General features: G+C 49.1%; 1 protein-coding gene across 3 annotated transcripts in view; it reads left to right on the top strand.

Annotated features, from left to right (window-relative positions):
* Positions 1 to 1,617: 1,617 nt before the first annotated feature.
* The window catches only part of LOXHD1 (lipoxygenase homology PLAT domains 1), a gene marked incomplete at both ends in the record, with an annotated part of 109,399 nt that continues 84,587 nt past the window's right edge, over positions 1,618 to 26,429 (top strand). For all 3 annotated transcript variants that reach the window (XM_079785083.1, XM_079785082.1, XM_079785081.1), the window contains 5 exons: positions 1,618 to 1,747; positions 4,459 to 4,573; positions 10,797 to 10,877; positions 11,371 to 11,555; positions 23,713 to 23,811. In XM_079785083.1, the coding sequence (XP_079641209.1) occupies positions 1,618 to 1,747; positions 4,459 to 4,573; positions 10,797 to 10,877; positions 11,371 to 11,555; positions 23,713 to 23,811 (610 nt within the window). The remainder of the gene's footprint in view (positions 1,748 to 4,458; positions 4,574 to 10,796; positions 10,878 to 11,370; positions 11,556 to 23,712; positions 23,812 to 26,429) is intronic.

Here is a 26,429-nt window from a genome sequence, read left to right as displayed (position 1 = left end):
CAGTCTGTCCACTGTGACCTCTTTGTGCTGTGGTGGGCTGTCTCCAAGGAAGGAGGACACAGGGGCCTGTCCTTGCACGTGGGACCTGAAGGAGGGCTTCTGGAACAACTTGGGATAATAACCATCACCCCCACCCCCCGGCCCTGGCCATATGACGTAAGAAAGAAATACCCATTAGAATCATAAGCATTTGTGAAGCCCCGTCTGTGTCCCAGAGGCTTCCACTTCCTGAGCACTTTCCCGAGGGCTCATATGCCTACTGGGTCACTCAGTATGCTTTACTGCCCCTTATGGATGGGAGGCAGGCCTTGTCCAGGCCACACGGCCAAGAAGTGGTGGTCAGGCCCAGTTCTCTCCGACGGCCTCACACGGCCAGGACAGAGGGATGCAAGTTGCAAGTGGCTTGAACATTTCTAGTATTTCAGGATTTACATAGAAACCTTACAACTCGGGTTGTAAGAAATCTTAATAAAATCCTAATTAAGTGTCTTCACAAAGTCTTAATAATGTAAAATAAGCAAGGAAGAGGAGTCTAGTGACCCTAAAGGAAACTTTCCTTGCTGATCAGGGTAGAGAGGGGTCTCTGGGTGCCGGTTGTTTTGCTCTGACTCAGAATCCCCACATGGGGCTGCGGAGTGGGTTTGGTGTCCGCAGTGGGCTCCGAGGGTTTTTTCCTGTTTCATGAGAGAGTGCAGGGGGCAATACGACACACGGCGAGCTCTTGTTAAACAGATGCTGGTTAGTCTTGCCCGCCCTGTCTGGCACTGTGGGTCACCGAGGAGGCGGTGGGCTTCCCCAGTGAACTTGACTTGGGTCTAGCGATGCTGTAACTCACAACTCAGTGTGTGCTTTGTGGGTGGTCTGAGTGCTGGTCTGAGCAGCATCTCTGAAGGGCAGCACGTGTCCCCTGGCTGAATGGCCACTTCCAGAGGCATCAGTCTTGAGGTGGAAGCAGAGAGAAAGACAAGAAGGAGCCAGTGAGAACCTCGCCTGCTCCGTAAGATGATCAGAGGTCATGAATAATGGAGAGACATGGATGCCTCTGAGTCTGATCTGGGGCCTTGCCCTCCTCAGGAAGGTCTCAGGCCCGAGGACGTCATTCATGGCCTTTGAGACCTAGGAGGCCAGGGGGATCTTCACGGGGGGCGGGGGGGGGAAGGCCACCACCTGCCTTTGGGGGGGTGGTGATTCTGGAAAAGTCCCCGGGGCTCCTCGCTGGGAGGCCAGGTGGGAAGCTGATGCCAAGGGTTCGATTTCACCTGATTCTCCATGAAGGGGAGAGTGGGGGCTGATGGGAGGGGCTGGGAGGAAGGAGGACGGCCTGCTTTCAGTCCCCATGAATAAATGATGAGGCCCAAAGAGAAACCCCAAGGCGGGAGCAGGAGGAGGTGGCCAGCCACAGGGTGGCAGAGAGAGGGGCCAGGGATAGGAAGGGCTCAGAGGCCAAAGAAGAGAGGGGAACAGGAGCAGCACTGGGGGCACAGGGTGTACCAGTGTGGGCTCTGGCCCCACCAGACGTGGGCACAGGAGCTCAGGGAGAGAGGGTTGAGGGTCCAAGGAGGTGCAGGGAGGTGGGCACAGTGAGCCAGCAAGTGCCAGGAAAGGGCAGCTGGCAAAATGATGCCCCAGAAGAAAAAGAGGAGGAAGAAAGACATTGACTTCATCGCGCTGTACGAGGAGGAGCTGCTGAACTACGACTCAGAGGACAACGAGGACGAGCTGGAGCATGAGTACTACAAGGCCCGAGGTGAGGGTGCAGGCCAAGGGTGGGCAGGCAGTGCAGTGCCTGGGAGCTCGGCCGGTGCTTTGAGGGAGGAATGGGAGGTCCCAGACCAACCCCTTTCTCACGGATTATCTGTTGCATCTGTGCTGCAACCCTTGGCATAGATGGGGCAGGTGTTACGTTAGGCCCCCATTGCTAGAGAGGCAAGGCGACCTGCCCTTGGTCATGGCCTTAGAGGCACAGAATGCACTGGAACCACAGTGCCCACCTCTTCAGGTTGTACACATCCCCAGAGCCACGTTCCAGCCTGGTCTATGCGGTGTGGGCTGCTTCAGGCAGGGCCTGACCTGACCAGGCTGTGAAGGGATGTTGTGGGGAGGAGGCCTGACCTCTCTAATATGCCCAGTGGGGATTGGGGACTCCTGTCCACTGTGGCCAATGGACATAGGGGTCTCTGGCTTTTCCAGAGAGAGGCTATGGTCCAGGTGGAGAAGGCAGTTGCTCTGGACCCAGAGCCTAATCCTTTTAGTCTCATGGGGTGCATGGGAGCTGCTTTGAAATGCTCCACCTTCTTGCCAGGTAAACCAGAGAAGGCACCTCAGTGTATCTCCTGACTGAGACAGAGCCTATGAAGGGAAGAGAATGACTCAGCAGAATCTGAGATCCAAAGGGACCCAAGAGGCCATCCTACACAAGCCTCCAGCCCCGGGCCTCTCCTCTCCTACAACCAGACAGGGGTTGCCCAGGATATGTTGAGATGCAACCTCCCAAGGCAGCCTCCTTGGAACTGTGGTTAATGAGCTGATGCAGTGATGATGAGGAGGTGATTGCTGTTGTTGATGACAACAATGGAGATGATGATGGTGGTGAGGATTGTGATGATGCTAAGCCCAACTCCTTATGGAATGCATGTTCTTCATCCAACTGTGGAAGAGTGTCTGCAAGATAAGTTCCCAGAAATGGAAATGCTGAGTCAATGAAAATGACCATTGAAAACTTTATTTTGATTTAATCCTTACCATAACCTTTCAAGGGAGAAATTATCCCTATTTCAGAGATGAGGAAGTTGAGTCTAAGAAATTTGGTTGAAACCACATAGCCAGTAATAGAATAGGATTTAAATACGGGTCCATTTAGTTTCATAGTTCATATCCATTTCATTGATTTCTTTCTCATTCATCCACCCAGGCAATTACTTACTGAGCATCTCCCACTTACCAGGTCGTGTGCTAAGAGCAACTGACTCTGACAGGTCTTTGTGTGGATGAGGGGACTTCATGAGTTGGGGTCGTCCCTCTGGGGTCAAACAGAATTTTATGTTTTCCATAATATATTTGTCTTCCACAAGATAGTTCTTCAGCTATCTAAATTTTTAATGTTTTGATTAAAATTTTAAAATTGAGAAATAATATATATGCAGCACAAAATTCATAAAGGCACAACGTGACACACTTATACATCTGTGCATGCTTGTGTAACCAACATTCAGAACAGGACACAGAGCACAGCCAACCTCTAGAAAGCTCCTTCACGCTCCCTCCCCTCGGCAACAGCTTTCCTGATCCTATCACCACAGATTAGCTTTTTCTGTTCTTGAACTTCATATAAATGGGATCATGCAGTATACTTTTTCGGTGTCTAGCTTTACTTTCACTCAATATTATATCTGAGAGATTTATCCATGTTGTGACATGTTATATAGTTTGTGTTTTTTGTTGTTGTTGAGTACTATCACACTTTATAAATGCATCACCATTGATTTAACCTTTTGTTTTTTAAAAAAATATATTTTATTGATTTTTCACAGAGAGGAAGAGAGAGGGATAGAGAGTTAGAAACATCGATGATAGAGAAACATCCATCAGCTGCCTCTTGCACAACCCCCACTGGGGACGTGCCCGCAACCAAGGTACATGCCCTTGACCAGAATCGAACCTGGGACCTTTCAGTCCGCAGGCCAACGCTCTATCCACTGAGCCAAACCGGTTTCGGCTGATTTAACCTTTTGACTGTTGATGGATTCTTGGGTTATTTCCAGTTTTTAGCTATTATGAACAAAGTTGCTACAGATCTTATACACATCTTTTGATGGACACATGCACTAATTTCTCTTAGAATTATAAGTGGAAGTAGAATTAGTGGGTCATAAGGTGGGCATTGTGTTTAGTTACCGGGGCTTGTAACAATTTACACTCTCACCAGCAATGTCTGAGAGTGCAATGGCCCCACATTCTTGCCAATACTTAGCATGGTCAGCCTTTTTCATTGTAGCCATTCTGGTACAGGGTAGTATCCTGAGATTAATGTCAATGCCCAGGTGGTCATGGGAGGTGAGGGCTGTGCAGAGGGCAAAGAGGAAGGTGAAAACTAGATATAGGCTCTGAGGTGTCTAGGAGGACATCCATGTGCTGGGCTGGAAAGGGCACAGGCTGGGCATCTGGAGGCCTTGCACTGGACTCTGCTACTGATGCTGTACAGTGTGTGACCTGGGCTTGCCCCGGCCTTTCCTGTCAAATGAGTGTGCAGAATTCAGTGGGAGGTTTTGGTCTCACAGTAGGACTTGCTGTGGGTCTGATTGTGGCTCAGGAGATTGCAGGTTGTAACAGGAGTTCATAGAGTCCTTTGTGTCTGGGCATCCCCTGCAGGGCTGGCAGGATCGATGGCTTCTCTTAGCCCACGTAAGAATCAGGGTGTTTTTCTGAGCCTGCCATCTGTCTTCTCCTTTCCTCCTCCAGTGTATGAGGTGGTCACAGCCACGGGGGATGTTCGTGGTGCAGGGACAGACGCCAATGTCTTCATCACCATTTTCGGAGAGAATGGGCTCTCTCCCAAGCTCCATCTCACCAGCAAGTAAGTACCAACTCAGCCTGGGTCCTGGGCCGGTTGGAACCCAGGGGAGAAGACGTGTGTCCACAGGCATAGTAAGTGGTAGGGGCCTCAGCTAACCACAGAGCAGGTGTCAGCCAGATCTCTCCCAATGATTTCCTGTCAACCTTCCTCAGCTCCTCTCCTGGATTTTATGTGCAGAGTATGCCCATTTTGAATCTGAGAATTTCCATGAATCCATATTAGCTGTTCCTTGATGTGGGAGAATAACACTCGGGGTCAAGTAGCCTGGGTCTAGGTCCAGCTTTACCACACAGTTGCCATGTAACTTTCGCCAAATCTCTTGCATCCAAGGACTTGGCTTCCTCATACAACATCTGGAATTAATAATCTCCATTTTATAAAACTCATAGGACTTTTGGGAAGAGGAGGCAAGATCATGCATATGAGAGAGCCATGAGCTTCAATGCTATGCACCCACAGCATATTAAACCTGCCTGCATTACTCGTGTGTGTGTTTATGCAGATGTGCTTGTGCGTGTGTGTGTGTTTGTGTGTGTGTGTGTGTGTGTGTGTGTGTGTGTGTGTACGCCAGTGTCTCCCATTTCATTGTAACCCATTGAGAGCAGCGGCTGCTCTCTCTTCTCTTCGATCCTTTCCCCCTACCACACACGTGCACACACAGATACATGCAGTAACAGTTAGCAGAATCACTGAATTCCAGAGATGTCTAGGGGCCTTACGAATGGCCTGGGCAGCTGGCATTCAATCTGTGCTGAATGGCACAGGGGATTGATCATCTGGTTCTGAGCCCACCCCATCCATCCTTCCTTCCGCTGGAGCAGCTCGACTTATGGTTGTTTTACTGAGAATCTGAGTCAGATTCTATTTGCGCCAAGAGCTCCATAGCCAAGAGGAATTTTAAAACCACCAAATCTAATTCAACCATTTATGGGGAAACTGAGGCCTAGAGAGGAGCAGGGAGCAGCTCTAAGTCATGGAGCTTGTTGGTGGTAAAGCTGGTCCTCCAACCCAGGTCTTGATGTTGACATTTTCCTTGAGCACATGGCCTTGTGGCCCTGGAAGGAATGGGGGAGGCCTCCTGGGTTCCAGATTTGACCTCTGGGGTTAATGGCTTGGCACCTCCAGGGGTGGCAGGGGAAGCTGTGGAGGGGTTGGGTCCACAGTCCAGGATATCCCTGAGTTCTGGGCTTAGCAGGCTGACGAGGCCACGTGTCACATGTTTGCCCTGAATGTGGGCTGCGGTGTGAAGGCTGCAGCGTCGAGGCTGGCGTAACATCCTACTTTGTTTCTGCAGAACAGGGTACCCGCCTCCTTGCACTGCTTACACTGCAGAGTGACTCGCTTGTGGAGCCTTTCCCTCCAGTGTCGTGGGCACGGTAAAGAGAAGACATGAAATGCCCATCCTCTTTGCCATGTGACCTCCCAGAGGCCACTCCTCTAGGGAGAAGCGACTAGACCTTGGGGAGTTGGCCAACTTGGTTTTAGAGTCCCCAGCCTGTCTTTTTTAAACAAAAAGAACCACTTTCTTCCTTCGTGGTGGCTCCTCACTGTCTTTCCTTCTTTCGTGCATCCAGCATCCTCAGACTCTTCCCCCTCACCTTTTTCATTTGTCAAAATATCCTCTCAGGAAGGGCCCCCAGGTCACCTTCTATAACCCATTGGGAAGCTTTGTCCCTGGGCGTCTGAGTCCCGGCCTTCCTTTTCAGCGGGGAGGGGAGCCCGCATCCTGGGAAAGGGGTCTAGAGCATGAATGAGCTGGCAGGGCCAGTAGTCTCCAGGCTCTGCTGACACCACATGGAGGCACCAACCTCTCTGGCTCACCCCAATAGGAAGCAACAACCCATCTCACTCCCAATCACCCCGCAGTCTGATGACAGGGTCCCTCCGTGTCTGTATCACGCTCCAGGGAGGGAAGCAGGAGCACAGGTCTGGCCAGGACTCCAGTCTGGCTGGTCCCGAGGGCTCTGCTGGGCCCATGGGGAGTGGAGGCTTCAGGGCTGTGGGCACGTTTTACACTGTCAGCTGTATGCCCTGGAGAGGCGGGAGGTGATGTGTAGAGAGATGCCAGGTGGAGCGGAAGGAAGAGGAGAGGTCTGCTTTGTGCCTCCCATGTGTATCCCAGTTCTTTGCAAATAGTCAGAGCTTAGAGAATGATGTGCGATCAGCGTGGCTAGAGCGGGAATTTACAGGGGAGGATATGTCCTCTGGGCCTCACATGGTGGAAAGGACTCAGATAAGAGAGGAATGGAGAGAAGGTACTTTAGAAGGGGAACAGCTTGCAAAAGTATAGCGGCGTCAGGGGCACCGCAGGCCTGTGGGAGCTGGGAGGGGGAACTACTGGCTACGTGAGGGCAGAGAGGAGGCAGGTCAGAAAGGCAGGAAGGACCAGACTGTGAAGGTCTTGCTTGAAAGCTGATCAGTGGAGGTTCAACTTACTCTGTGTCCAAGAAAGATTAATCTGACCCTGGTGAGCATGTACATGGGGAAGGAGGACACGGGAGGCTGGCCTGTGCAGGACCCCAGACAATGTCTACAAAGAGAATTGTATAGACACAGTCCTCACCAGGACCCTTTCCATTCGGGTCTGGGAGGGAGCATTGCTTTCCGGGGAATTCCAGGTCCCCGTGTAGCCCAGCTACAGAGGCCACGGGGTCACCGGGCTCCATGAGGCGTAGATGCAGTTAGCTCAGCCCACCCTCACCCCCACCGGTCCCTGCGGCCTGCTCAGAATGCCCACCGGTCCCCAAATCTCTCATCTCACTGTCTGTGCTGTTCCCTCCTCACTGCCAGTGCCATCCCAAAACAAAGCCGTGTGGTAAATATCTTAAAACGGAGTAGCAGGCCCCTTAGTCTTGAAAGTAAGCCACCACCTTTCCTGGAATTCCTCCCTGACCCCTTTCTCCACAGCTCCAGCCATGTGCCTCACTCTGTCTTTCTCTTCCCCTTCTCCATGTCCTTCTCTCTCTCCCCTCAATTCCTGCTCTCTCTCTGCCTTTTGTCCGAGGCCCCAAGATTTTCACCTAACTCCCAAATGGCTTATCAGGATTTTTCCCCCCTCAACACAAAATAATTCCTGTTGCAAGAAGAACTTTGGTGCCTGTTGGTGGCAAAGGCTGTGACATGTTCATTTCGATTCCCCCATAAGCTGACCTCCACCCCGACCCTCACAATGGTTAAGTGCCAATAGCCATGGCCTGGGAGTTCCCTTCACCATCACCCAGGACCACCCCAACACTGGGTCACATGTTCAGAGTATGGCAAAAGGATGGGATCTCATGTATCTTCTGGAACACGGTTCTCCTGTTGAGAATTCACCCTTTGAGAGTGTCAGAGAATGCCTGGCATTTCAGCCTGCTGGCTCTGCCCGGTTGGCGGCTAAAATGCCTTGTGGGCCTGTAAAGGCTCCCCTGGGTGGGGGCCCTGGGCAGGGGTGTGTGTTCTGCATTAGCCTTCATTTGCAGATCGACCAGGAGCCACAGAGAAGCCGCAGTCTCCAGCAGGAGGCATGACGAAGTCTGTTTCATGTTTCCTTTGACCAGGGAACCCTGTCCTTTGCTGTCTCCACCCCAACCCCAGTCGGTTTTCTGAAACCCAGAGGCACTAGCATTCTGACTCACTGGAAGTGCGGATCCCGGAATCTGACCCCCAGTGGATTGAGATTGGGCCTCATTGGGGATTATGCAGGCCTCTTCCTGAGAGAAGGGAGTCTGTGTGGCTCTATCCGGGTCCTTTCCTCTCCCTCCTCGAAGGAGAGAGATGTCAGCGATGCAGAAGGCCTTCCTCTTGTCTGCCAAGATGATGATGGTCTCCATCTCATAGACACCGTGGACCATTGCTTTGTTCCCATGGTCCCCTGGACGGCTGCAGCGTGGTCCTGAGAGGCCCATCCTCGATCTTTCTGTCCTGGTGTCCCTTCTTCCATCTTGTTTTCTAAAATTTGTTTGCCGAGTGACTAGAAAGCACCATGGCCAAGCATTTAACATGCTGGGATGTACAAATCCACAATCCCCGGGGTCAGTGTACAGGGCCTTTCTGAAGGCACGGAGCCCCCCTTACGGAGTGCAGCTGTGAGAACCCCTCTTCTGGAATGCTTGTCAGAGGCACCCCAGAAAGCCGGCTGCTTTCCTTCCAAACCCACACCTCCTCTTTTCCTTTCCAAGTCAGCCTCCTCTTCCCCTAAACATTGGCCTTGGCCGTTTCCCAAATCCACGGACCCTGAGTGCGTGAAGCCAGCACCCCTCATGCTCATTCCAAAGACTTTGCCACAGGCAGCTGCGGGCCAGGAAGAGGGGGCTGCTGAGACAGGGCTGTGCTTTCCTCATAATTGCAAACCCAAGACCTGCTCCTTTAGAAAACTAAAAAACATGTACAAACCAGAATAAATAATAAATAACCAACACGTCAGAACAGTCTTTCCATCTAGACATGTTTCTGTAGGAATCTCCCAGTCTTCATTGTTTTTAAATGATATTGTGTCCTGCGTATTGTTGTTCTGTTTGTACGTTGGATTTTAACCTGCCTCACTTTTTAAAGCCTCTATCATAAACTTGTCTCTGTTTCATGAAATCTTCTTTTATAACAGAATTTTCAGTGGCTGCATAATACTCCATCCTATTGCTCCCCAGGATGACTGGTTCGTAGGGTATTTATTTGAGGTAAAGACTCTTGTCTACTCTAAAAATTCCTTTTTTTTTTTCGACGTGGTGGCGGGGGGCGGGGGGGGGGGGAGGTCTCACATGTAGAAACAGAAAATGCCTCTTATTCCTTTCTTTGTTTCCATTCTTCTGGCACCCAGGGTTAATGTTCACTGTTTTCCAAGTCATTTAACCACCACTTTGACTCTGAAACAAAGCACAGGTGCGCTGTTATTTACCCTAGGACGTGGGAACCTGACAGGGATGTTCAGCAGGCCTGGGAGTGGGCCCTTGCTCTCCAGCAAAACCAAGAAGGGTCAGCCACTCTCCCCCACTCCCCTCTGTGCCCAGAGACACCTCTGGGGCCTCTTTTCCCTGACAGGTCGCCTCAGTGTCCACGGTCAACTGGTTTCATGAGCTCTGCACTGCTTTAGGGGGGCCGTGGGCCCAGGTCTCGTGCTGTGCCCACCACCGGAAGGAGACTTCACCCAGGGCAGAGTGCTTGCCAAAGGGGGTCTATTTTCAGAGTCACAGCTTCCGAGTCCGTAGAACCTTAAAAGCCTTTTGTTACTGAGAGAGCTTCTTCCCTTGTTGCCTTGGGGAGAAGACCCTTGACCTCTCTCTTTATTTGGAAACATATTGATGGCAATAAACAGGCATATGTGTCTGGGCCTTTCTTTTCCCACGGGCTGTGCTGATGCAAGATCCCTGGCTAGGAGCTCCGAGGGAGGTCTACAGCTCTCAGCTCCACAGAGGCATCACCATGGGGCAGGAAGAGCTGCGAGCAGGCCGGGCTGGAATGGCCCACACAGAAGACAGAGCAGGTATCCACGTGCGATTCAGGCTTTCGCTCCTGGAGGACTCCATGGTGCGGCTGCTCCAGCCCTCTGGTGTCTAAGCTGATGGGGTCTAGGATGCTCCTGGGCTGGACTTGCCTGGCACCTCACTGTGGAACGTCTCAGGTGTACCTCTTCTGCTTGCACCATCTGCAGGATGCCAGACATGCCTTTCCTCACCGCCCCACTTCCCTGGTTGCTGATTTGGGTTGAGTGTTTCCTTTCTTGTTGGAATGGCAGGACCATGGACTCCCACCCAAGGTCTGCATCCACTTGGGGCTGCCATTGCAACTCTCCACAGCAAGAGCAAGGCAAGAAAGGAGAGGCCAGGAAGCCTGCAGACCCGAGAGCACCGTGGCATCCATCACGCCTTCCTTCCTCCCCCACTGTCCCAACCCAGAGCAACCGGAAGGTGTTTGATCATGGCTTTGGAGAGCCAGGTTCTGGTCCCAACTCTGCAATCAACTAGCAGTTTACTTGAGTGTAACACAGGGCTAATAGTGCCCGCTGTGCTTGCCTTAGTGGTACATGACAAGGATCCTGAGAACCTGGGTGTGAAAGCAAAGAATGAATACTAACCGGCCTTGCCCCTGCCTCTCCAAATCACATCAGAAAAGAATCTCAGAATGGGATTGGTTGCTTGTAGCACATCCAGGAGTGGGACGGTGGAGGAAGAAGGAGATGCCAGGCCTTGGCTTTCCTCCCAGGCCTGTGAGCCACACCTGATCTAAGCTATGTGCATGTTCATTGCAGGAGCAAAAGTGCCTTTGAGAAAGCCAACATCGATGTGTTCCGGGTGAGAACCAACAACGTGGGCCTCATCTACAAAATCAGGTGAGAATCTGGCCCCTGGGGTGAGATGGAGGCAGGTAGATGAGATGGAGGCAGGTAGATTAGGAACCCACTTCACTATTGACACGTTCTGGGTGTTACTACCCTCCTAGTGTCATTTGTGGGGAGATCAAAGTCTTGAATCTTTTCCTCCCACTCCGAGTCACAGTTTTCTAAACTTCACCATTAGAGAGGCAATTCTCTGGGTTAAGGCAAGTTAAGGCAATTTTTCACAAACTTGGGAAATGTGCTCTGAGAGACAGTAGCACAGTGGTTAGAGGCAGACTGAGGAGTCTAGACTTACTAACATCATTAATAATTATATCCATCTTGCAAGTTATCCCCATTTGGTAGATAAGGAAACTGGGGTTGCAGAGGTAAAGTACCAACAACAATGATTGAGCCTTTCCTTGGAGTAAACAATTGGGTATTCCAGCATGAAAGGGGAGTCATCTCTGTGCTGCCAATGACAGTGTGGGTGTCTGCTTCTGCCCAGGATTGAGCATGACAACACAGGCTTGAACGCCAGCTGGTACCTAGACCGTGTGATTCTGACCGACACGAAGCGGCCTCACCTGCGTTACTACTTCAACTGCAACAGCTGGTTGAGCAAGGTGGAAGGCGACCGCCAGTGGTGCCGTGACCTGTTGGCTAGCTTCAGCCCCATGGACATACCCAGAGGTCAGTACCAGGCTGGTTCATCCACTGTCCCTCCCTGTTGGGGCTGGGCTCACCCAGGCCTCTGTCTTGCATCTGGGCAGTCCCATCTCCCCTTGCCACCCTCCAGGGTCTTCCTGTTGTCTAGGGCCTTGGTGAAGCCCCATCTCTTCCTTGTGGCTTTCCCAAGAGCAAGCTTACTGGTATATGGGAAGTGGGGAAATGTCAGAGGACCTAGAGCAGGCGTCCTCAAACTACGGCCCGCAGGCCACATGCGGGTGTTTTTGCCGTTTTGTTTTTTTACTTCAAAATAAGATATGTGCAGTGTGCATAGGAATTTGTTCATAGTTTTTTTTAAAACTATAGTCCGGCCCTCCAAGGGTCTGAGGGACAGTGAACTGGCCCCATGTTTAAAAAGTTTGAGGACCCCTGACCTAGAGGCATGATAGAGGGGTAGATGGGAGCAGCCCTGAACACATCCTGTGTTTCAACAATTCTTGTTAACGGGTATCTACCAAGAGTCCCTCTGAGTTCAACGTCAGCATTCCCTGCTCTCCTATTCCATTACCTTCCTTCTGATGCCAAGGAAGGTGAGTTACAGTCAGGGCATGGTGGGTGGGAATCAGAACTGGCTGCTTCCAGCGTTCCATCATGCTGCCCCTGGCTCTTGATTTTCATGAGTGAAACAAGTTATTTCAAGTGCATGTTTGGCCAAAGGCCTTAAATTCAGTCATATTAGCTCAACAGGACTCAGGAGAACAAAGCATGTAAAAACACACACTGTATTCCATGTCCCATTTTATCTCCTCTTTGTTCCTTAAAGCTCTGACCCCCTCACCTCGCCCCATTATTGAACATATTTTTCCAAAAAGAGACTAGCACATGTGGGTACATTCATCATAATATCCTGGTCACAGAGTCATGGGCCATCGGAGGCAAAGGCATGTGGCAGCCAGAAGTGAATTTCCTGTGGTCACAACAGAAGGCTGACACACCCTTAGATTCTGCCTTCCAGCATGTACCCTCTCTTGCAACCAGCTGGGCAGAAACAGACATATCCTCTGTCCCAATGGGCTTCAGCCCTCAGTTTCTCTGTCTGCCTCTGATCTCCCATCTCCCATCTGACCTTGAACATTTGACTTGTTTCCCTGATCCCTATCATAACAACTTGCAAATTTATTCTTTTTTAAAAAAAGATATGTTATTGATCTTGTATTATAAAAACCACATTTGATCATGACAGAAAAATTAGAAAATAGAGGCACCCTTGTTGAATATCATTTGATCATATACATGAGGGTTTGTTTCTGGGCTGTTTTGTTCCATTGGTCTAAATGTCTGCCCTTATGCCAGTCCCACGCTGTTTGATTATTGTAGCTTTGTAGGAAGTTTCAAAATTAAGATGTGTGAGACCTTCAACTTTGGTCTTCTTTTTAAAGATTGTTTTGTCTATTCAGGGTTCCTTGATGTCTTGCTTCTTTTAATGCATCCTAAATTTTCATTAACTGTTTGTAACAGTGACAATATACCGTATTGACTTTGCAATCGAAGGGCTCTTATTTACCCAGAAGAAAAGAAGAATATGCTGCCTGCATCCCAAGTTCTCAGTTCTTGTTAAGGACTTCAGGCTGCTGGAGAAAACTCCTGGATTCTCTTGACTTATCCCCAGTGAGTCAGCAGGAGTGGGTGTCCCAGTCTTGGCTGGCTGGCTTCCTCCCCACATTTCAATGGACTGGTACAGGCATCACACTTCCTGATTAAGAATCTCAGACACGTGTGTACTCAGAGGGAGTCAGCAGCCATCCCTGTGCTTGTCTCCCTCTTAGAGTGGGCATCAGGGGTCCTGGCACTTCATGGGGCCCGGGGAAAGTTGGTAGGCACTTTTTCAGCGTAACCGCAGTGGTTATCCCTGGGGACACAGTCTTGGCTATCAAATGGCTCCAGAAGTGTAGTGAAATTTCCTTCCTGCCGTCGCCTCTTGGTATTCCCTCCATTACCATGAATGCCTGACTTTGTTCTGCAGGATTTCTTCCATTTTATGTGGAATGGATCACCCTCTTGACAACCCAGAACCCAGAAAAGGAGAGTAGCCACATTGGCATTTACACACCGATGGCAGCCCCTGGCCAGAGCCTAAGCACAGTCTCTAGTCCTTGGACTGACCCATCATCTCTAACAGCTGCCGCCGGTGATGCCTCCCTGAGCTGCTCTTAGAGGCTGGGTCTGGGGTGAGGACATGGTTCTTGCCCTTCAGGTGCTCACAGTCCAGTGGAGGGCACAGATGGCCTTAGTACCAGGCACCCTTAAAGAGGGTAGAGGGCATCATGGTCCAGAGCTCCAAATCACAAGTCATAGAGTCCTAGGTTCAAATCCCAACAATGCCATTTACTAGCTACATGACCTGTGGATAGAATACTTCTGTAGCCTGTGTCCCATGTGCGTACATTTTGCAATTACTATCTAATTTAAAATCCAGAGCACCCCTAGGAGGTAAGGTTTATTACTATCTCCACTTTTCAGGGTTAGGGTTAGGGTTATGGTTAGGGTTAGGGTTATGGATTAACATTAGGGTTAGGGTCAGGGTTAGTGTTAGGGTTAGGTTATGGTTATGGTTATGGTTAGGGTTATGGATTAGCGTTAGGGTTAGGGTTAGGGTTAGGGTAAGGTTAGGGTTAGTGTTAGGGTGAGAGTTAGGGTTAGGCTTAGGGTTAGGAAAACTCTGTGTGGATTTCTCACTGCCAAAATGACATCATTTCCTGCCTTCTTCCCAAATAATTGTCCCCATTCCAGTGCCAACCCCCGAGCTCTCTCACCTTGAATAGCATTGTGACGATCATGTGGCTTAGTCATGTGCCCACACCACATTGTCCAGGGAAACTCTTGGCAATGCGACTCGCCTCTGAAGCGGAGAGCTGAGTTCCAGGTGGCCTGGGGGGCTGTTCACACGCTGGGGCCATCAGTGCCCAGGCACAACAGCTCATCAATGTTTCAGAGCCTGGCTCTGCCAACAGCAGAGTTGGTCCTTGCTCTCCTAAGGGCCCAGTTTGTGGTGGGTCCCATCCCCCCCCTGCCAGCTGGTACCTGCTCACTTGGCCTCCTTAGAAATAGCTTTTTTTTCAAAGAAGTATTTGTCTTCTTTGGTGGATTAATAATAAATATGACTGCAGCCTTGTTTCATGCTATGCTCCAAAGAGACCGAGGGGCTAGTTATTGGAGAAAAGAGAACTATACCAAATGGTATAGCTAGTGCTGGGGCTGAAAGCTGCCCGGAGTCTGGGGAATGGGATTGTATTTGTCCAACCCAATCACTGTTTCCACACATGGTTATTTCATCAGGTAACTGGGTTATAATTTCACTGCAGCCCACGCTGTGCTCTACAGTGATTATCATACAACTCCAGATATGTGCCCAGTCTTAGTAAGACCATGTTGGGCAAGTGCCTAGGGTGCATTTGAAGAAAGGACGGGACAAGACAGGGGTTGTGATTAATGTATTAAGGGCCTGTGCAAATTGCAGCACCTGCAGTGAATTGCGGACCTGCCAGAGGACTGCATTGTGCAAAAGCAAAGGCAAATTGAAAGCATCCTGAGTGATTGATGCAAAAACCTCCCATCATGAGGGCTCTGCCAAATAAGCCAACAGGCCTGACTTGTTCCCAGCTTCTACTGGATAATACCAAGGCGTAATTAAATCATTAATTAAAAAATAAAACTCTCTGGGTCACAGAGCACATGAGACTATACACCCCGAGTTCTAGTTCTGGATTTCCTACCTAATAGTGATGAGACCTGGGGCAGATCTCAGTTCCTCTCCCAACCTCAGTTTCTTCCTGTATAGAGTGGGCATACTGGTTGGCCTCTTGAGTCTTTTCAGGATTAGTAGAGTGTTTACTTTCACAACCAAATGGAAAATATGGGCCCAGGACTAGCCCTCCTCCACAGGGCGAGAGGAGATTGGCTTCTGGTGACCTCCCTTATGCTGTGGATATGCCTCCCCCACTTTACTTTCTATTCTTCTACATAGTAAATACCTCCCACCTATGTGCTCAGTCTCTGGACCCTTATTCTCTGTAGTCAAATCCTGATTCTGCCACTCCACCAGTTATGCGAGCATGAGCCGATGCCTTAAGCTCTTTGCCTTCATTTCCTCATCTGTAAAATGGGGATAACAAAAAAAAAATTAAAAAAAAAGGGGATAACATTAATTCACTCATAAAGTGGTTGAGCTGATTAACTGGGGCAATAAATATAAAGGACTTAGTGCACTGTGGGCAAGGAGTAAGTGCTCAGTAAATCATGGTGGTTGTTGCTTTTGTTGCTATTCTGATGTTTCCCTGTCTTCTTCCCCTGCTCTCGGGCTTGCTTTGACTCTGAGAGGCACAGACTCGGATTCTGTCCTCTCAGAATCAGAAAAGACTTTGGAGCCACTCAGTGCCAGGACCTGCCTCTAGAATCTGGCAGGCTTGTCTAGACAACTGGGAATGGACTTGTGACCTTGATTGCAGTTGAAGCCTGTGGGAAGCACCTTTCTTCCCTTCCTTGATATTTCCCCTTAACACAACTCATGTTCTCCAGGGCCCTCTGAGCTCTGGTTTCTGTAGGTGCTGTTAGGAGTCATTGTTCCTTAGAACCCTACAACATGGTCCTGGGCCCATGGGCTCACAGTGGTAAGGATTTCAGGGTGGAAAGAGCTGGGCCAGCCGCGCATCACTCTCCTCCTCTGAACTTCACAGCAGCTTCCCGCCCACCCCATCTGCTCCCACGTAGCAATGCAGAAAATCATCTCCGGAAAGAGTGGGAAGAAGAGAACTGCTTTGAATGAGGCCCCAGGGAAGAGTATCAGAGAATTTCAGGACCAAAAGGGATTTTTATCTACTCTGCCTCCATTTTATAGAGGAGAAAACAGAAGTCCCAGGAAGTTAAGTGACCTGCTCTTGGTCACCCTGGCTCTAGATGCCAGGTCATGCTCCTCCAATGTCATTCAGTGATTCAACGGGTGTTTATTGGGAATCTTCTATGCACCAGACCCTGTGCTCAGGGTAAATATGTAGGAGCCTAGATTATGAAGGGGAGAAAGTTAGGCCAATAAGTAACCATAGTGCAGAGGAATAGAATGTTCTAAGTGAGTGATGACCAATGGAAGCCAATAGAAGCATAGAGGAAGGGGGGATCAGGAGGGCTTTAGAGGAGGTGATGCCCAAGCTAAGACTTCACAGTTGAAAAGGAGGTTGCTAGGCTTTCAAAGGGAATGAGAGCACGTGGGGAACTAAGGGCTCTGATGGCACAGTATCTCATTCACACAGCTGAGAATAGGCCCTCCGACTCACGGCTCACTGTGCCTCAGGCTCTGGCCATCACAGTCAATGCTCTCTTTTAAGCCAGCAGCCAGGACCTTTGGGGGGTTGCATAAAATTGTATATTTGCCCTATATTTGGTTATTTTTATTTTCAAATGGGTGTTTATAATAACCTTTGCTTTTTCTATTTGTGGAAACAGCACTTTCTCAGTGCTGCTTTTGTATGCATGAAATTCTGGGCTTAGGATGCAGACATTGCCTTGGTCCTGATACAGCTGTTGGTATCCATTCTAGCCACCGATGGTTTCCTACTTGACCCCTCCCCTGAGCTCTGAGGGTTAGCCAGAGTGAGCCCAGTGAGAATCACAGAAGGGGTTCCTACCTGCTTGGGCCACCGCAGGCTTGGAAAGTGGGGGTGGGGTGAAATGACAGCTAAGAGAGCACCTTCTTGTCCAGTCCCTTGAGTTCAAACCCGGGCTTCACCCTTTCTAACTGTGGGGACTTGGTTCACTTTCTTAACCTTCTGCTTTTATTGCCTCATCAGTAAATGGTGACATTAGCAGCATTTGGGTCTGTCATGCTGAGGATTAAATGAGATAGTAGGTGTGACTAGCCCATAGTGGGTCCTCAGCAACCGTCAGAGGCTCTTATTATTTTGATAAGTGGGTGTGTGTGCAAGGGCAGCCAGGTTGAGAAAGCAGAAAAGTTCCAGTACTATTTGAAGAACGGGGAGAATCTGGCTGAGAGATTGGGCCTCTGACCTGAGGGAAGACAGAGGAAACCTTTGGGGGCAGCGTGGATGAAGGGCCGTTGGTCAGTGGCTGTGACCCAGCTCCTGGCATGTAGGTAGCGTTGCTGCTCATCCTTGGGTCCACTGACCACGCCCTCTCCATACCTGGGTAGCCCTGGGTAGTCTCCCCACTGAATTTCTCTCCTTCAGCCTAGCGCCTGTGACATCTCACTTCTCTACATCTGGCTCTCAGTGAGCGGAAGTGAGGGGTGTCAGGGTGTGAGCCATTGCAGATTTGAGGGGGTGTAAAATAAAGTCCAGTCATCCTCCTTCCAACCCCCTCCCCATCCCTCACCTGCCCAAAGAAATAAGGCCATGGTCTAATAACAAGGGGGTCTGAGAACGGGTGGAAGGCAAGGAAAAGAAACTCTGTGAGTCAGTTCACCGCCAGTTCATTCATGATTCTCTGCTTCCTAAAAAAGCCCTGGCCACGTGAGCTTCTTTCTCTGAGGCTCAAGTGCTGGTGGGTGTGGGATGGTCCCTTCCTGGGCAGGCGGGATGGAGGCTTCGTTACAAAGCATTTGCTTGACTTCTGTTGTCATGAACACGATGAGCAGCTTGGCTGGCTCAGCGTGCACGTGGTACCAGAATGGGGGGTTCCAGCCCCCCGTGACTGTGCCTCCCCCGCGCCCACAGTGGCTCTATGGTGATGCATCTTGTCGTTACCATGTGCCGACTGTTCCAGACAGTGCAGGGGAGGCCGTGGGGGCGGCTGGCGCACCAGACACAGGAGGCAGCTCGGGCCTGCCGTTGCCTGCCTTTTCTGGAAGCCCACGCAGGCAGCTTCCGGCCGGCCTGCAGGAGACAGATTTCCCGTTTGATGGGAGCAGCCTGGGCCTCTGCCACGGGGCCAGCAGAGAAAAGAAAGAAAGAGGGCAACACTGGGCGTGTGTGTCCCCCTGGCAGGGCAAGAAGGACAGACCACCCTCTGCTGAGGCCTTGAGGCAAGCAACCTGTCTTTAGGCTGCAATTACCTCCACCAGCTCAGCCCAGCTCTGATTTTTGGGAGGCACCACGTGATTAACTGAATCCCTGGTCTACATTCCTTACTGTCTCCTTTTCAGATCAATGCCCAACTTAGCTTGGCCTCTCAGAGCTCACACTGGCTTTAGTGGAAGAAGGCTACTGCCTGGAAGGTAGGGTTGTGGTTGGGTTGTGCAGGCTGAGCTCTGCACAAGTGCGTCTCTGTGAGGACACCGTGGTAGATTTTTGCATTTCTTATGACAATTACCCAACAGATGGCAGCAACGTGTCTTGAGGAAGGGATCCTTTTTTCTCCTTTGCACAGAGGCACTGTGTGGGCTGCTGCTGGTCCTGCCGAAAGGCCAGAGAAAACTCAGTGCTGGGAGTTTCATGCCAGATGAGATGCCAGATGTGTAAACCCTGGGCCAGCCTTGGCTCGGGCAGCAGTTCCCGTGCTCCATCACTAGGCCCTGTTCCTCCCCAGCTTGCTCAGGGTGATGAGCGCCTTGCCAGCTCCTCCTCCTCCAACTTGACCTCTCCCCTCTTCCCAGCTCTGCTCCCTGCTTGCCCTCAGTTAGACAATGAGTTAAAGGCACAATGCCTAACATTGAAGAACTGGTGCTTCCATCTGTCCCCGCCTTCAGGAGAGTCCAGCCCATGCTGGCTTCTCACTGGACTCAGGGAACTTGAGGCTCAGCTCAGGCACACAGCATCGTGGAGGCAGGGGCAGCTGGCCCTTCCTGGCCACACTACGCCCGGGACATGCTCCTTCTCACCTCCTCCACCTCTGAGAAAGGGCAACGGTTCTCCAACCTTTGGAGCCTTGAGCTGCTTAGCTCGTGGTTAGGATGTGCCATGATTGCCCTGCAACCAGCAGCTGACCACGCCAGCACCAGGCAGCTCTGCTCCCGCTCCAGGCCCCAGAGCGCCGAGTTGCACACAGTCCTCTGCCTAGAGACACACAGACCAATGCTGAGAGCACGAGAGAGCTCCGGGCAGGGGCTGCCAACAATGGCCTGCGGGCCAAGCACTGCCTACCACCTGTCTGTGTGGCCCTCGAGCTAAGAAAGGTTTTTACATTTAAAAAAAAATATATATTTTATTGATTTTTTACAGAGAGGAAGAGAGAGGGATAGAGAGTTAGAAACATCGATGAGAGAGAAACATCGATGAGAGAGAAACATCGATCAGCTGCCTCTTGCACACCCCCTACTGGGGATGTGCCCGCAACCAAGGTACATGCCCTTGACTGGAATCGAACCTGGGACCCTTGAGTCCGCAGGCCGACGCTCTATCCACTGAGCCAAACCGGCTTCGGCAGGTTTTTACATTTTTAAGAAGTTGAAAAAAAAATCAACACAAGATTAATATTTCACAACACAGGAAAGTTATATGAAATTTAAATGTCTGTGTCCATAAGGTTTTATTGGGATACAGCTACGCCCGTGTGCCTTTAAGTAGATCATGCATGGCTGCTTTAGTGATACAGTGGTAGAGTTGAGTAGTTGAGGCAGAGACCACGTGGCCTGTACAACCTACAGTATTGACGACCTGGCACTTTCCAGGAAAAGTTTGCTGGCCCCTGGCAGAGAGCACAAGAGGCCACAAGTATTCCGGAAAGAGCCCTGGATGTGGAGATGAGAGACCTGGCCTTGATCCCCTCTTGCATCATTTAGCTGTTGTGTGACCTCGGGCATGCCACCTTGCCCTCTGAGGCTCGGTTTCCTCATCTGTAAATGAGGATATCAACAGGACCTGCCCCTCCTGTGTCATGTGGCCAATGTGGGGATCAGATGACTTCAAGGGCATGCTAGTGCCCTGCGAGCTGCAAGGCCTGTGTGAATGTTCAGTGTGATTTGCCCTAGAAGGGGGTCAGCCCTGCCCATTCTCTTTCAGCCTTTGTTCCTTATCATCTTCCTCCTTTCTGACCTCAGGGCAGGGCAGAGATTTTCATAAGCCCTTCACCTCTTCTGTGTTATTACAAGATCCTGTTACCAGGAGGGCAGCCAGGTTTCATAGGTGGGCATTTTACCCTCTCACTGATCATCAGATCTAAGGGGTAGACTCAACTTACCAAAATCCACTTGCAATTGGATTGTGCTCAGTGAGGTGCTGCTCACAGGAAATCCTGAGGCTCTCACAGGACCCTGGGGGAGCAGGGTTTGACGCACTGTGCTGACAGTTTGCCAACGGAGAGAAGGGAGCCCTACTTTTATTCAGCTTGCTCTTTCATCGATATATGCACTTAATTACAATTTAGGGTTGGCACAGGGCCCTAGGCCTTGTTGGGAAAATGGCAAATCAGATAGTCAGATAGTCTGGGGTTCTGCTTGAAGAGGAAATGTGAAAAAAAAAAAAAAGGAGGGAGAGCAGTAATCTCATCAGCCTCCTTGTTGCTCTACGGGACCCTTTAAAGAGCAGCTGTGAGGTGTGGCACCCCTCTCCCCTTGGTGTGAAGGTCATCTGACATACGGGATCCTGCTCTGTACTCAGCCAACTGCATGGGCCCCAGGATCCCATTTTGCCATAGAAAGTTCTCAGAGGGTAGAAGGCTGACCGCCCTTGTGCCTGACTCGACTTCCTCCTGCACTGTGTTCCCCTGGCTTCCCGATCCCCGGGCAAGGCCTCAGCCAGAAAGGCCTGGAAGCTCCTCCCCACCCCAGTGCTGTCTGTTCTCTGGATCCCTGACCCTTGGCTGTCTCCTCGTTGCCTCATGTCAGCTCTGATGCTCAGCTTGTGGGCACTTGCCCAGCACAGGGATGCCGTGTGTTCCCCAAACCCTGCGTGGGCTCCTGCTTCCCAGGCCTCATCTGGCATGGCCGTGGGTAGCTCCACCTTCTTCTGAGATGCCTCCTTCATCTCCTGGCTTCCCTCCACAGTCTGCAGGGCTCCCTTTCCTGGTCAAACGATGTGGAATTGCAGAGGGAAAAGGACCCTTAGTGTTCTCACATTCTCTCACCTCTGGCGTGTTCTCCACAGCGTCTCTGACAGATGGCTGTTCACCCATGCGCTTGGCACCTGGTAACTGCCTACATGTCTTTAGGGATGAGAAACTCACTTCCCCAAGGACATCCCATTGCTTGTTGGATAGCCTTGGCCACTAGAAATGTTGCTTTTTTTGAGCTAAAATATCCTTCTCTATAATTCAACTCACTAATTTGAATTCCACCTTCTGGAATGATTCAGAATCTCTGCTGCTCCTTCCAAAAATGCTCTCCAGCCCTCCTCCCTCAGCCCCTCATCCTTTCTCCTGCTTCCCTGTGCCCAGTGCCCTCTGGAGTCCTGGTGCCCCTTCTGACTGACCGCTGTTCAGCAGTGGCCTTCGGGGACACCCCTGGTCCCCACCCCACTGTGGCATCACTGAACATCTCTCCACCCTGCAGAAGGGTCTTGCCTCTGTGAAGCGAGCCCTAGGCTGGTGCTGAGAAAGAATGTGAACCAAACGAAAGGCTCTCAGAGGCCCTGCCAGCAAGAGGAGGGAAAAATCAATCTCTCCCTTCCCACCGAGTGGGAGGCCTCTGCAACTTGGAAGACGATCAAGAGCAGGATCAATTGGACATGGTCAAGGTCTTCCCGGTCCTTTACAATCACATGTCTCACGATCCCCCTGAGAGGATCTGGAAATCTACCTTGTTAGCAAGCTCCCCAGGGAGCCAGAATGTGGCCCAAGTTTCAAGCCACTGACCTCGGGGTTGCCTGGGTCTGGCCTCTTCTGAAGGCCCTGGTTTTGTCTTCTGTTTCAGAGGGCTCTTTGTGGTGAATCAAGAGGGGCTGGGAATCTGAGAGGGACTAACCTACTGGAGCCTTCAGCTGGGGCAAGGATTGGAGGGTCTTCCCTCCTCCTGATGGGTCTCCTTGAGTGAGGATTGAGAAGGAGAAGACATTGCTCCCTCTTAGCTCAGGGTTCTCAGCAGGTCAAAAACCAGCCTTCAGGGCTGTGTAGGTGATGTCCTCTGTGAGTCCCCTGAAGTATTCTCGAGGAACTTGGAAGCCTTATCTGAGGGAAATAGTAAAAGCAGAAGGTAGTAGTTGGTGAACTTGGAAATCATTGACACAGACAACATAGCAGAGCCAAGGAGCGCAGAGAATAAAAACCCCTGGGCATCAGGGAAGGCTCTAGGGAGAAGGTAAGTAGAGGGGCCAGGATTCTGGGCCTCAATGAAAACCATCTAATTTTTATCAGCTTCATATACTGGGCAGAAGATACCTGAACAAAAGATTCTGCTACATAAAAACTAGAAAGCCATTGCAGGAAGAGAAAAGCAAGGAAAAGTTGCCTCAGGCCTTGGATTGTTGGCACCCAAAGGAAAGCTAGTGGAATCTCCCTTCCCACACCACACAGCACCCCCTACCCTCTGCTCCCACCCTAAGTCAGGCTTCTGCTGGGGAGACCTGGGTAGGGCTCTGCATGTTGTCAAATTTACATTGAGTTCTAGCCCACCTTGAGGCCAAGGCCACGGCAGAGACATTTGAGTGTTCAATGAATGGAGCAAAGATATAAGAAGCAGATACAGGTCTTTAAATGGTAATTTCTAAGTGTGCATTTGCTGGCTACTATTGGTGCCTCTAGTCTTTGCATTGGTTATAGCCTAGACAATTTTCATTTGCAGAATCCATTTTCTCCAATAAATTTTTACACTGTGATGAAGTATGGAGAACAGATTGGAGAAGGCAGAGTAGAAGTAGGGGGCCCAGTAAGAGGCATTTCAATATCCAGGGGAAATGTGCTGGGGTGGTTCAGTGCGGCAGCTTGGATTTGGGCTGATTCATGCATCCCAAGGCAACATGCTAGTAGATAAAAATTGAAGTCCACTCTACCTCTGATTTATGCTATGCAATCAATTTAAAAATGACCATTTGACTATTTTTCAGCTTTACTGAGCTATAACTGGCATATAACATTGTATAAGTTTAAGGTGTACAATGTGTTGATCTGATATGCTTACGTATTAACAATGAACGTTTGGAACCAATGTCAGACAACGTGGTTTTTGCTCAGTTACTGACAGTGATCATGACAATTCATGCACAGATAGAGGGAAGGGTGGATAGTGTGGTAGTTACTTTGGGGCCTCTGTTCTTCTCTCCTTGGGATCCTAATGAACCGAGGCTTTCTCTGTCCTCATTCTCAGGTAACAGGTATGAAATTAAGGTGTATACTGGTGATGTCATTGGTGCAGGAACAGATGCTGATGTCTTCATCAATATCTTTGGAGAATATGGAGACACAGGTAATGGGTTTGAAATTCTTTTTTTCACAAACCATGCCCAGAAACTGCTTCTTAGGTGGGCTGTTTCCTCCCCTCCTCACAGCCCCAGTCATCCTCTAGGCTCCTCTGTTGAGGATCTCTCTTCTTATGATGTGGTTTGTCAAGGGCTCCCCTGGGCAATAAGGTGTTCATCTTGTAAAATTTATGTGTGTAATGTGTTTTCAGGATAAGGTGTGCTTAGGTTTTGGCTTGATTTAAAATTGCCCTTCACCCTAGAGCAGATCCAAGCTCCAATCACCACGGAACTCATTCTCACTTGCCCCCTTTGTCTCCCTAAGCTGCATGTCCATCCTGAGTTATATTTTGGGACGTGGCCTGGCCTGATCCAATGCAGTGGTTTGGGGCAGACCAGAATGGGGCCAGGGATAGAATTAGATTTGGCCTCATAGATGGAGCAGGAACCGAGGACACAGACACAGCTACAGGTGTTAGGAGGAAATTCAGGCCAGTGGAAGTGAGGCAGATGGTTCTCTCCTGCTCCTGCCAGTTTAATAGAAGAACATAGGAGACAGTACAGCTACCGAGACATGTTAATTTTGGACACAATATATTTAAAAACTCAAAATGCATTGCTGAGCTTATAAGAATAAAAAAGGTCTCCAGGTGCCGGAAATGAAGAGGGAACTCAAAACCAAAATATTAGCTACGAATTGATGCTGTGGCTCTTGAAAAGAGGGAGCTTTCACATTCAGCAATCTACAGGGTGGATTTTATACCATTTGAGGTCATAAAATGAGCTATTGGCCCTTCATGAAGCAAAATATGCAAAATTAGAACCACACATAAAGACAGGAGTCTTGAAGGTTCACAGGAACATTTTCAGTGAAAAAATAGAACAGGAAAACAGTTGCTCACCAGTATAGTAAACTTATCTCTGCAAGAGTTCCAGATTAAAAAGACAATTGCTGAGAAATTGTTACCTTAAGCTTGTACCACATGTGGGCTTGAGGTTTGATTTTATACTACAAGTGTGCTTTGGGGACTTCCTCTCCCCCAAATACAGAAAATTGGTTCCATGCTAGTAATACCCTTGGGTACTTAGCAGAAGAATTGGGCGACTTCCTTTCCCACAAATACAGAAAATTGGTTCCATGATAGTAATACCCTTGGGTGCTTAGCAGAAGAATTGCGATTCCTATAGATGAAGTACTGAAGATGTATTCAGTTTCCAAAACCACAAAACACTTATGGACACAATTCAACATGGCTAAGCACCAATAGATACAACAAACAATGAGATTAACACACACACACACACACACACACACACACACACACACACACACACACCTTCTGCCACCTCCCTGCTGAATTTCAGATTATAGAGTTACCTGAAAAAGGCTATAATTTAAGTATTTTAAACTATCAACATGAAATATGCAATTGAAGAAAATAACAGGTACCATGAAAAATATAGCAAACAAAAATACAGGACAGGTAGTTCAGTTGGTTAGTGTGTTGACTCAATAGCCAAGGTTATAGGTTTGATCCCTGGTCAGGGCACATACAAGAATGAACCAATGAACACATAAATAAGTGGAACAACATTTCAAGGTTTTTTCTCTCTCTCACATCAATAAATAAAATAAAATAAATACAGGAAAAAATATAGTGAATAAATATAAATGCTTAAGAGATGGCTTAATCCACACCATTAGAAACTATTGAATAGAGCATTTGTAAACTATAAGATAAATATGAGCAAAATATCCAGATGTAGCAGAGAGAAAAGGGGTTGGAAAATATAAATGAGAAGTCATGAGGCATGAAGGAGAGAATAAGTTCTGATAGATGTTAAGCAGGAGTTCCAGAAACAGAGAATATATAACAGGTGAGAGGAAATATTTGAAGAGATAATGGTTGAAACTTCAAAACTGAGCAAAGATATGAATCTTCAAGTTAAAGTAAGAAAATGAGTCATTAAACAGGATAAATAAAAACATCCACATTTAGATACATTATGGTGAAGCCAGAGGCAAAGAGAAAGATCTTAAAAGTAACCAGATTTGTCAGGTTACCTTCTATAAAAAATTTAAATTTATAGCAAATTCCTATCATCAACCTATAGAGGGCATAAGTTCATTGAATAATATCTTCAGTATTTTGAGCAAGAGTATATATCAACCTAGAATTCTGTACCCAGCTAGGTTATAATTCCAGAATAAGGGCATAGTTAAGGAATTTCCATGCAAACAAAGAGAAATGGGCTTTACCACTCATAGACCTATACTTAACCAACCCCTAAAGAATATGCTTAAAGAAAAGGGAAATTGTACCCCAAAGAAGGGTGGGATGTAAGAAACAAAAGTGAGCCAAAAAATTATAATTATGTGACAAATCTAAGCAAGCATTGATATACAAAGTGATAACAATAATGACTGTTATCAGGATATGAGAAACTATGGACCCAAAACACTAAAAAACAATAATATTTGAGAAGGAAAGTAGATAATGATTGTTAAAACATAATAAAGTTTTTGGTCCCACTCCATTCTCCTATCCTAGGAGAGTAGAGATATTAAATTTAGGCTTTAATGTCAAGTATGTACATTAAAATTATAAAATTAATCACTGAAAAT

The sequence above is a fragment of the Cnephaeus nilssonii genome (genome assembly GCF_951640355.1).
Source record: "Cnephaeus nilssonii genome assembly, chromosome: 11".
Classification (NCBI taxonomy): Eukaryota; Metazoa; Chordata; class Mammalia; order Chiroptera; family Vespertilionidae; genus Cnephaeus; species Cnephaeus nilssonii.
This window is presented reverse-complemented; position numbering and strand designations above follow the sequence as displayed.